The sequence below is a fragment of the Crinia signifera genome, chromosome 1 (genome assembly GCF_055691185.1).
Source record: "Crinia signifera chromosome 1, ASM5569118v1, whole genome shotgun sequence".
Taxonomy (NCBI): domain Eukaryota; kingdom Metazoa; phylum Chordata; class Amphibia; order Anura; family Myobatrachidae; genus Crinia; species Crinia signifera.
In genome coordinates this window covers 433339848-433352775 of record NC_139217.1, presented here as the reverse complement: position 1 = coordinate 433352775, position 12928 = coordinate 433339848, and the positions used below count along the sequence as shown (strand labels likewise).

General features: G+C 40.4%; 1 protein-coding gene across 2 annotated transcripts in view; it reads right to left on the bottom strand.

Moving 5' to 3' along the window:
* The window catches only part of ADAMTS6 (ADAM metallopeptidase with thrombospondin type 1 motif 6), a 288122-nt gene that overhangs the window by 100543 nt on the left and 174651 nt on the right, over nucleotides 1-12928 (bottom strand). For both annotated transcript variants that reach the window (XM_083152973.1, XM_083152982.1), the window contains exon 11: nucleotides 9859-10000. In XM_083152973.1, coding sequence (XP_083009099.1) covers nucleotides 9859-10000 — 142 coding nt within the window. The remainder of the gene's footprint in view (nucleotides 1-9858; nucleotides 10001-12928) is intronic.

Below are 12928 nucleotides of genomic sequence, written 5' to 3'. Positions count from 1 at the left end.
TATCCCAGTTGGATTCAGCCCATTTGCCTCTCTGTTATGTGCCAGAGGTGCCATGTGGACAGTCCAGCCCTGGCATTTAACAATATTTCACCTGTGTTTGAAATGAACATCTAAAAAATAAAACGGTCACCTATTCAATGAAATCCTTATAAACTCAACTTTTTTCCCCTTAAAATGGACCCTTATGACCCTTGTTTACACCGCCGATAACTACTAGAATAAAGTAGCATTCCAGCTGTGTCATCATTTTTAATTTTCATGTTCCCATGTTGGTGTTCTTGGTTTAACAATGTGCTCTCTCTTTCTCTACCACATGAACCTAAACCATACCTGCCGACTTTTTGAAACTCCTCTCCGGGAGTGGGCGGGAAGAGGCTTAGTTTTGGAGGCGAAGCGCGGCTGATGTCACCAAGCACCGCCCCATGACAGGCTGCAGCATCCATTTGCGGGTCCGTGGATGGGGGGAGGGGCTAAAATGATGCGAAATTACGCAAATCATTTTAGCCCCTCCCCGCGGACCCGCAAAATTTGTCAATTTAGACCGCGGGTAGAGGGGGAGCAGGGGCTATGGCGAAAATGCGGAAGACTTGCCCACCTTCCCGGGGGGGGGGGGGGGGGCGGGAGGGGGACCCTATTTGCAGGACCCTCCCGGCCATTCCAGGAGGGTAGCACAGCAATGAAAGTAGTGACTGAGGCCCAAAACCTACAGTCTTGGAGGTAGAGGGAAAATATTGCTGTTTTTAACCAATAATTGTATCTTTGCCGTGTTCTACTAAATTGGAAATCATTTGCATAATGCACAGGGTGATTTTACCTAGTTACGAAACTGTCTCGGATATGGGGCTAAACGTTACTTTATTCCACCAATTCTGTAAACTTATCTTATTTGTCTTGCTTTGTGGCAAAAGGGGGTGATGTACTAAGTCTTGGAGAATGCTAAAATAGAGAGTTAAAGTGCCAGACAAAAGACTCATAGCTACCATGTTACAGGCTACAGTATGTGAAAAGTGCCAGTTAGGAACTAATAGGTTTGTCCTTTTTCTCTTTGACCCTCAAAAGGTTTGGTACATCTGCCAAAAAACTGAACAAAGGGAATAATTCAGGTTGGCTCGCAAAAGGAAAAGCTCTCTCTAATGGGCAAAACCATGCGCACTGCAGGTGGGGCATAGAGAGTTACATTTGGATGGGGTGTGTTCAAACTGAAATCTAAATTGCAGTGTAAAAAGCAGCCAGTATTTACCCTGCACAGAAACAAAATAACTCCACCAAATCTAAAGGTGCCCATACACTGCCTGCGATGTCTCGCAGCAGTGTACGGACACCCGATACCCTGTGAGCCGCCGGGACCTTCCCGGCGGCAGGGACGCATGCGATCCGTTGTGATGGATTGCATGCATCCCTGCTTCCCACCCGCCTCGCCACCAGGAGGAACGGGTGGTCGGACAGCCTGCCAGTCCGACCACCTGGTCGGGTCGACGCGCTTCGGACCCGACGGCATGTCAGGGAGAGGCGATTTTGTCCGATTTAACGGGACGATTGCTCACAAACGGCCGAAATCGGACCAAATCGCCTCGATGTATGGGGGCCTTAACTCTCTCTGCACATGTTACATCAGCCCCACCTGCGGTGCACATGATTTTGTCCATTAAAAAAGGAGTTTGCGTTTGCAAACCGAACAAACATTTTTGGTAAAGCAGTGATTTCTCACAGCCATTTGCACTTTGTGGACCACATGAAATACATTTGTGAGACACCCTGGCTGTTACAGTGGTCCTGAAATATAAAGTAGTGCTACCTTTTTAAAGGCATGGTTTTCAACGAACAGCAAATTTTTACTTTTGACTTTTTTTTTCCCCGTTACTGTTAGGTAGTTTAATAAAATGTAAGAATAATAACAGGCAGAGGATAATAAACTATATAACTGTGCAGTATAAACCAAATTGCTTCCTCGAAATTCATGCAATGACTCTTTCAACATCCAGGCAGGAGGCTGAAACGACTTTGAACAAAAATATGTCTGCCAGGTGTGTACGAAATGCCTCGACAAGACTGACAGCAATGTATGCATAAATAACGCAACACCGATGGCACAAACTATTCAACGTAATTATACTTTTAACTAAACAAGAACAAAAAAAAAAAACAGAAAGATAAACTACATGGGAAAGTAATTGAAAATCCTGACATTACATGAAAGTGGCAAAGACAATTAACCAGTGCATAACATGGTAAACTTAACATTAGTCAATTATAAACAAATGAAAAAAAAAAAAGAAAGTCTGGGACAAGTTAATTATAAAGCCTAGAGTTTCTGTGCCCCGGAGGAAATACTCAACTTAGTGCAGCCTTTGTTCTGGGAGAGAAGTGTTCTGCAACTGGCTCTATTCTCATTATCCTATCAGTAACATCTTTTAACAGCTGTTATCAATAAAACAGCCTGAAGCCATTGCAGAAAGTCAGCCCACAAAGGTCAAACGAGCAGCACATTTTTTTTTTCTTTAAGACATAACATTATCTGGTAGCATCACAGCTGAACTTACTGTAGTCGTTCCAAGATGTAGCACTTATGTTAAACACTTAGCAACCAGAAGTATTGTTAAAAACTGACGTATGTCTTAAAGGGAGGGAAACTCTGTTTACATATCACAGAAGATGCATACTTGCCTACTTTTCAAAACTAGTTTCAGGGAGATTATAGTTGGTAATAGAATTTTGCAAGGCGTCCCATTGAGAGGGCGTGTCATGCTCCACCCAAAGGGCGTGTCTAGTTCCATATATGGAGAGATTGTGAAAAGAGATTGTGAATTTGGCACCTAGAAGCGTGGGTGTGTACTGCTATATCTGAGAGGAATCTTTTCAAATGACTTATATCAAAATGTAGATGAGCCCGAAAGCAGTTAGTAAGAGATACTATACTTGGTAAAGTGCTGGGAAATGGCGCTGGTGATTCAATGTAAATATATCTGTCTCTCATTCCTTTTTTCCCCAAAAATGTAAGAGTGTAATGTGGGCTAGGTGACATGAGGGAGATTGCTAGACTAATGAGGGAGATTGCTGCTATTTCAGGGATTCTCCTGCAGAATGCAAGAGGGTAGGCAACTATGAGAAAATGTGCTCTACTTCAACAATGGATGGTATAAAGTTTTGAATCTATAGATTGTAAGCTTTCGAGCAGGGCCCTCCTACCTCTACTGTATGTCGGTTTGTTTCTACCCAGTTTCTTTCATCACTGTTGTTTCCAATTGTAAAGCGCAACGGAATATGCTGCGCTATATAAGAAACTGTAAATAATAATAATAAATCTAAATAATAATTAGACAGAGTTTGGAGCGGGTGGAGTATTAAAAAATGAATACATTTCCCCACTAGAGTTTGACTAATTGAATGTATGGAACACTTTGGCCTACCTCCCAATATAGCTAAGGCATCACTATCACATGTGTAGCTGTCTCCTACAGCATAGAAAGAGGTGTAGGATCTAATGCCATAGATTGGCCCATTCTTTATTACCTACAAAGTTTAGAGGGAGAACTATCAAAAAGAGTCTAAATAAGGACAAGTAGAGACGTTAATGGCCTTTCAGTTTCCATCTATCAGTTACTTAGCATATTCTATAAAATAGCTAGGATTTCATCAATTGCAACTTCTCTGCTTGTCCTATTTAGGAGGTTTGATGCTGAACATATCCCCAAAATTCCAAAAACATGTGTAGACCAGTTACGTGTCAAGCATTATCATGTTGACCTTTTCTACCCATCGACTAGTGAACCATAAGTTGTCAACCTATTGACTGTCATCCTAGATGCTGTGGATCGATCATCCGGATACTGGATAAATGAGGCTGGGATAAAAACGAAGGTGCAACCATAGGGAAATGTATATAAAAACAAAAGGCTATGTGATGACTCAAGAGATTAAAGTGTAAATTGTATAATAAGGTACTGTATAACTTTAAATCTCTGGATTAGCATTTAATAGAAAAAAAAAAAAGATTAAAGAAATGTAGTTGTAATACAAATATCAGCAGGAAAGAAACGGTGCGGGACACAGGGCTTCTAGATGCACATGAAACAAGCGCACCCAACAGTACAAATAATAGTTGCTCTTTTTTTAACTTGCAGGTTGGGAAGACACTACGTGGATCACAGTGCTCTAATGCTCGGTACACACCAGAGCAATTTGGCCTCAATCCCCCCAATTTTTATACAACCTCGACCGATTGTATGTAAATTGGGCATGTATTGGCATGTTTTGGATCCGATTCTGATCCGATGGTTGTTTGGTTGTTTTGCAGATCCTACCTGCTGTCAGGATTTCAAAACGACTCCTTCAACTAGGTACAGATCGGAATCGGATCGGATGCTCGTGATCGTTCTGGTGTGTACCCTACATTAGATGCACGTCTCAATGACCTACGTTATAATGACCCCTTTTATCAGTTCACTAGCAATGTTTTCAATCTGTTAAGCAAATACCATGAAATGTACTCAGTTGAAGTATTAAGTTATGTGTGTTTCGGTTAGATATTTACTATACACCAATGCTTCAACTACACAATAAGTGGGTGTGGTATGGGGCTCCGACAGTCGGGATCCCGACAGTCATTAGCTCGATGTCTGGATCCCGACTGCCCGTACTCAGACAGCATGGCGAGTGCAAAAAAGCCCCTTGCGGGCTCGCTGCGCTCGCCACGCTGTGGGCACGGTGGCTCACGTAGCAAACCACCTATTCTATTCTCCCTCTATAGGGTTCATGGACCCCCACGAGGGAAAATAGCAGGTGGCCGTCGGGCACCCGGCTGTCTGCGTTTCGACAGTCGGGATCCCGACGTCGGGTAAATGACTGTCGGGATCCCGACTGTCGGGAACGCGTCCGGCACCCCAATAAGTGAACTCGTCATAGTGAATTTCTGTCATTCATACAGTATGTATGATTATTTAAAAATGTATATATTTGTATTAGTGTAATATTAAATTTGTTTGGACACTCAGACTCTCCCAGGTACTGTGTTGCACAGGCAACGCGATAGGTCTGTGATCGACATAGTTCACAGACATATCCCTGGCAAACTGGCCCGAAGTCTATCAAACTGGCCCGAAGTCTATCAACATCCTATTCAATGAAATGAGGCGATAAATCAACCAGTGTGTACCCAGCATTCCTTGCAGGGTTCTTTTGAAATGGTTAATTAACGTACGGGATGAAGGGCTACCAAGCATGGATTAATCACAGCACATTTCTTAGAAAGTTCACAGTAGCAATCACATTACAGAGTGACAACAAAGAAATAGCTGGCAATTATATTTCTGGTAGAGGAGAGGACGCTTGTGAATTGACAGCAGAAAGGCATGCAGGATGTAAAAGGCTTTTAAATATTACATTATCAGTATAGAATCTCTCATCACAACATGAAGAAAAGGATTCATGGATTTAAATTTGACTGGCATAGACTTGCAAACAAATTCCATACTGTTACCAAACACTTCCTAGGATACACTGTTAAGTATGTGTTGTATACAGTAGAATTCACCAGGTTTAAATAAATAGGAGATGGGTCGCAGGAAACTATTGATGCATCATAATGTCTTTATCATCATCCCTGTTCTATGTACTGGACCTTTATTTAGACTTGCCCAGGATACAGCACAAGAGTGTTAATATTGTAAGTCTATTTTTGGAGTAAACTGATGTCATGTAAAGTAATGGGCCCTACACACGTAGTAATATACAGACATTTTCTGAGCGTTGTTACTTAATTTAACTAATTTACTTAATCACTCAGAAAATGCCCCTATATCGCTGCGTGAGCAGGGGCCAGATAGTTAGGTGCCAATCTGGCCACCTTCTTCCGGGTTTCAGCCGGGCAGACAGCGGGTTGCTAGGCAATGACACAAACTTGTGAACGTCCCCCACGCCTGGTAGGTGGGATGATTTAATATAACCCGGCCTTGCAAGTGTGATGGCGCCGTTTATAGCATCCTGTGTACAAGCCCTTGGTTTGTTCCTCAGCCCAGCGTGTTCCCGGTTACAGTCTGGTTCCTGCTTCAGCGTCCAGCTGCCTGCCAGTTTGCTGTTCCTAGTCCCTGTACTGGTCTGTCATTTCGCCTTCTCCGATAAGTCAGCGGATTTCAGCTTTTTCTTTTGTATTCTCTTATGGTATCATCTTTTTGCATTTCATAGCAATTGTTTTGTATTATTCTGTTCTCATCTTGTGCATTGTTACATTTATTGTCTGTTGGGATTCATTGTCTCTGTTAACATCTTATGCATTGTTGAATTTGTGGGTCTATACCCTCATTGGAAGGTGTGTGCTCTCAGGCCTGTAAAATTCCACCTTGCCTCCTGCAGCCGCCTTGTCATCCATAAGACCTGGCGGCACCAGGGTGGACCTAATTTACCCCCACGAGTGTGGCTGTTAAAGGTGAAGCCTTAGTTTGCAGGAGGCAATCAAGACAGAAGGGTGTCTGCAACAGGGTTCCCGCGCACACCCTTCCTACAAGTTATCTCCCAGTGGTTAATATTCAGCACGCTGGTTATTAATCGGTCTGGCCAGCGTTCTCACCAGAAAACACTGGCCCTGACAGATCGCTCAGCCCACAGTGCTGACACAGCGCTGTGTGCTGAGCATTCTGAGAGATCTAGCACTCAGTGGGTCACTACATGTGTAGGGCCCATAAGTCTTGGATTTTTAACACTACCAAGGAACCGTCATAAAAAGTGTATTGCAGGCTTACTATGCATCCATACACCTGTTCTGTCTGACCACCAAATCTGTGCCACACGCATCTGGTGGCAAGGGCAAACAAATGGACCTCAAGATCCATGTGACTGGGTGGCTGATGGAGATCCAAAGAGCAATACAAATTTAGTAATTCAAAGTTCAGTGATGTCACAGAGTTGCACAAATTCACATAACACTGGTCGAAACCGGATTTTTACTCATTCTTAAAGTAATCTAGGCGTGGCCATCATTCATTGATAAATAAAAATGATCAATAGTCTGATGGTAATTAAACTTTTTTTTTTTTTATACCAACAATGGGATGCCATTGAAGGTGTATATCGGTGGCAGGGTCCCCAATTGCTGCTACCATGTTTTAAGTCGAACCATCTTTGGTGCAACCACCGATCGTTCCCTACCATCGAAGGCAGAGTAAAATAACATAAAATGTACAATAAACACATGTCCATGTATTGAATCATATAGGGTTATTCAAGGACTGAAGCCAGAACAGGCACACAAGCTGTTAATGGACTATAAGTGGGACCAACAGAATAAATTGATTTGTTTCCACAATGAGCGGAAATCTCATCAATTTGACAGGAAACAAATTAATGAGAAAAAAAAAACCGTTCCCTCACTTGGCTGTGAAAGCATTTGTTATGAAAACCTGAACCCCAAGCCCTTTATTATTCCAAACCAACCTTAAAATCATATTACCAATTAAAAAAAGGAAACCTTATCTTAATGTAATAAGAACATCTGGAAAATATATAGAGGCGGGAAAGGATGTAGACGTTTCTAGATACCATGAATACACCCCAGAAGTGGGTGGTTTTTGTTTGTTTTTTGACTGTCTACCACTAATTACTAATGACACCACAGATATTGTAAGCAGTGTGAAATAAGGGAAGAACTGACGTGTGTCAAGGAAAAATCATGAATATGTAATTGCCATGGATATAGAAAACATATTTTGTTTGAAATGCAGCCAACGAATGTCAACATTAATTATGGATCTTAAGGCAGAGTTGAGGGGTGGGTGAGATAAGATTGTGCTACTCTTGCAACAGAAATTCATTCCGAATAGCATCCTAATTTAAAAAAAAAAAATATTACTTCTGACTAAAGTGAACTTATATATATACTGTACATTTAAAACAGCCCTTTATGGAACTTGTTCTGTTAAAATTGATCTTAAATACTTCTAACTTTTAGAAGTATATAAGGTATTTAAATGGGTTTGTGTTTAATGTTTTGCACTGTACACCTTGAAAAGAGGCATCCATACCACGAAACGTCGGTTACGAAGGGCCAGATGTATCAAGCTTCAAAAGTGATAAAATGGAGAGTGATAAACAACCAGCCAATCAGCATTTAACTGCCATGTTACAGGCTGGGTTTGAAAAATGACAGGTAGGAGCTGATTGGCTAGTCACTCTCAACTTTATCACTTTTCACTTTTTGAAGCTTGATACATCTGCCCCTCAAAGTTTTTTTTACACCCTTAAACCATGGATGAACTGTGTGTGTGTATAATATATATATATATATATATATATATATATATATATATATATATATACACACACACACACACACACACACACACACACACACACAACATTAGGGCGCAAAATCAGCATATGAATATGATATGTAGCATGACTATATTCTGGGTGCAACTGGGGCTGTTTTTGCATACGAAATGCTATACTACAGTGTTTCCACCATTTCCTAAAAAAACCCACTGTAATGTACCATTTCGCATGCCGATACAAGAGTGGTCGCAGAATATAGACATGCTGCATAACATTGAGGTATAAGTGCTTCATACAGATTTTGGTGGGAAAAAATTAGCTATAAAATAATTCACACAAATACTGATGAGAAATAATGAAGTATAAAATGCTTTATACAAATAATGGTGGCAGATGATGAGGTATAAAGTGCTTCATACAAACACTGGTGAGAAATAATGACGTACTGTATAAAGTGCTTCATACAAATATTGGTGAGAGGCAATGAGGTCTAATGTACTTCATACAAATGTTGGTGAGAGATGAGGTATAAAGTGATTTATACCATCTTGTTATCACACTGTAGAGTAAATTTAAGAATGAAGAAGAATGAAGAAGAAAAGATTATGGATATTTTCAACCTCTGCTGCCTGAGTTAGTTGGACTGTACACAAAATGTTGCCACATTTCCAAACACATAAACATATACAAAAAATGAACAATCTACAATTATCAAGGCGCAACTTAATGTGTATAATAAAAATTGTATGTCCTTTGTTGAATATCCCTCCTCTCCAACCCTAGTTTCAAGGTGGGAACTCAAAGTGCTGGGAAACTGTCCATGTGGATACTGAAACTATGTGGAAAAAACAAAATGCAACCAATGTGACGTATTGTTTATATATTATACAAAATTATTATTATTTTTTTATGATGGCGTATCAAACTCACACAACTTTGTGGAGTAGAAGCGCCTATCTTGGTTTCTTTTATCCTTGTGGGGTGAGTTTTCAGTGCAAGACCTTTATGCTGTCTTGCACCGAAACACGTGGAGAGGAGGGATGTAAAACAAAGAGCAATTTTTATTATACACATTACGTTGCGCCATGACATTTAAGAATGACTTCACAAAACCCAAATGTTCATATATTTGCATTCATATGATCATGTGTACCAATTATTCTGTTTAATGCTCAAACAGTAATTAAATACTGTAAGTACATGGAATCGGCACAATCTCCTATGAATTCACTGGATGAAAGGAAATGTCCTCATATTAGAACACATATAATAACAAGTCCATCAAGGGAACAGAAAGCGAGAGGCTTGTGCAGAGTCCATTACCACACAGCAAGTCCTTTCCTATCACACTGGCTAAGTAAACCAGCCCCTGGAGATACACTAAGATAGGAGCTCTATTGAAAATGGGATGTCGCGCCCATAGCAACCAAACAAATTCTACTAATTATTTTTTTAGCCCCTTCTAGAAAATAATTGAATGAATCTGATTGGTTGCTATGGGCAACATCCTATCTTCAATAGAACTCTCATCTTAGTAAATTTACCCCTTTGTCGGTTGCCACCTATGTAGTCAGTGTAAAGATGATAACTTCTTACCCCATATTTACATTGGCGCGATGTTGCTCCATATTGAAACCGACACTGTTCATCTGCGTCATACACCTGACCTGGAGCCACTGCAGGGTACACAAAGTCGCGTTTTGGAGGTTCGTTGTCAAGGCATGTACCACGGCCTGAACTGGGTAACACAGAACAGGGTTAGGATGGGTAGAGAGAAGGGAGTACTAATCACAGTTTCCTACAACAGTAGAACTACTCACTGAGAAAGGATATGGAATCTCTCACCGGCTCAAGTAGAAATAAACACAGAAAACAGGGGGAAAAGTAAATTATTAACCAAGATAACTTGAAATATTTGACATAGTAGAAGATCCTACAAATTGTTGATTACGTTAGGATTCCCATTTTGTTGGTTACTTCCAATTGGGGGGTCTGTACTATATCAAACAGTAAAAATGATTAAGAAGTAGACCAGTTGAGAAGTTCCCCACCACTGGTTACCCTACAATTAAAATCTTCTCATCAGAATTAAGACTACATTTAGGCATGTTCCCATTGAAGTGGATCCTATTGGTTTAACCTTTTGCAGTCCAAATTTTTAAATGCAATTCAAACAGTCTGTTTTAAATGTTTAAATGAATTGTCTTTTTTTTTTAAATTAAAGAATGGCCTACATTGAATGTTGAACAATGTTAATGTTCTTATTTTAAAGTGGCTCACCACTGGATCTGCTACTAGCGCTAGGGCTGTTCAGCCTGACTAGACGGTGGACTTGAAAGAGTTAAAGAGTCTTCAGACTTTACTTTAAGGACATAAACTTACCCTCCTTCATCTCTTAATAAATTAATCACTTTTTAATCCCTTCAGTAGTATCATTAAGTCATCAGCACCGCCTTTATTTTTATTGACTATACCACTTTTCCACATAAAACCTGTGTCCGACCCAGGTAACTGAACACAGGTTTCAAGTTAAGTCACAGCAGCTTGAGACCACGTTCACACCATAGGCTGGACCTGGGTTTGTGGTCGGTCTCCCACTGCTGGCATTTGGAGATAACATCATCGCAGAGCGGCGGTGATCTGGCTCCCCATAGGCTTGTAACAGGACCCAGGCGGATGTTTACACTGCATCCTTACCTGGGTCCGACCATGTTTGCTACCCAGGTTAGATTCCTAAGTAACTGGGCCTGGAATATATTTAGGTGACCCTTTCCCACTGAGCTGTACCCTGGGTAGACCGGACAATAATCTGGGTTATCAAGGCACTGGTATATTAGTTAATATATGCAAATTAATAAACATGATCTGAGGGTAGAAAACATCTTCATTTACAGGTCAATTCTTTACACTACAACTGCATTGTATAGAGCTTAAACCACTTAGGAAATGAAACATAAGTGCCAAATAACATCATATAATGAAGCTTCTTTAACAAAATAATAATAAGTCAGTTAATACATTTACACAAACACATGAACGTTAACAGATCATAACATAGTATCACCACCTACTCATCATCTCATTTGCCGTAAGCTCATACACAAAGAGGGGAGGATTCATCACGCCTTCTAAAGATGACAAGTGGAAGTGAGATCCTTATCAACCAATCAGATTGTAGCTAGCAAACTACATAGACTGTACTAAATAATAGCTAGAATATGTGGTTAATATGGGATACACCTCCACCTGTCATCTATAAAAGGATAGACGAAATCTCCTTCTCAGCATGAACCAATCAGATCCAAGATGGGAACACAGTGAAACATACTGTATACCTGTAATAATGTGAATGGATTATTACTAAAGTACTGTACTAGGGAGATTTTTAGGAAAATAGTTACAATTCTCACCAAAACCATTGCTCAGTGGTCTGTACCAAAAATAGAAGTCACATGACTGCCGGGACACCTGGAAGCCACTGAGACCAACTACTGTATATGAAGGCTGGAGTGGCAGGTATGTTACTGTAGGTTGACATATTATCATCATGTAGACATATCACCTCTTTAGTCCTAACATACCACACCCTAGGATAGGTGTAAATCCATCTTATGATGCATAGAACTCATCTGAACAATGAACTCTGCATAAAGCTCCTCTTCAGGACCTCTTATTTATAGAAAACCACCGGACATGACAAGGGGATCCGATAAGTCGACAGTGTCTAGGTCAATAGCCAATAGGTTGACCACTATTAGTCAACAGGCAATAGGTCGACAAATGAAAACGGTCGACCTGCATTAGGTCAACATTGTCAAAAAGTCAACAAGAGCACAACGGTCAACACGAGTTTTCCATTTTTTTTTAAACGACTTCTTACTTCATGATCCATGTGGGGCACCCTGCCCAAAGCATGGTGAGCACAGGGAGTAATTCGAGGGGACGCGTTGACACATATCGACAGTCACACAAAAAACCTGAAAAATCCACGCATTGCCATGTCGACCTTTTGCTTGTATAGTAATAGTAATAGTGGTCAACCTATTCACTGTTGACCTAGACACTGTCGATATTTAAATGGACGGTGAGTTTTTAAATGTTAATCTGTCATCCAGTTGATATTCAATTTATTATTCAATATATCAGATTTTGTCTATCATTTCTCTATTGCGCCCTAAAAAATGATAGACAGCTCTGAATATTATTGGTATCGGTAATTGGACTATTATTATGGGTAACATCACCTCTTCATTTTTAGAAGCTTTAGTGAATATACCCCTGATAGTGTTATCAGGTGTAAGTAGATCACCTAATAACTAGCTACTTTTGCCAGCTGTAAAGATGTACATTACATTTAATAACAGCCATGATTTCCATTTAATATTACTGACGTTGTAAATCAAGCTGGCAAAGCTCGTCACTTTGTAAATGTACCTTTAAGTCACTACAAGGGACTCATGTATTGCACCCATCACCGTAATGCTCAGACAGCCCAACAGCATCCAACTCTATTCTACCATCTGACCATGCTCCTAAACCCTCTAAATTTGAAATCTGCATATCTCCTAAAAAGAAAGCAAAATCAATGAAATTCAGTGGCGCCGAATGCACAAACTACCATCTGCAATAGTCTCTGCTGTGAAAGTAAGGTTTATGCAGGTCTTTC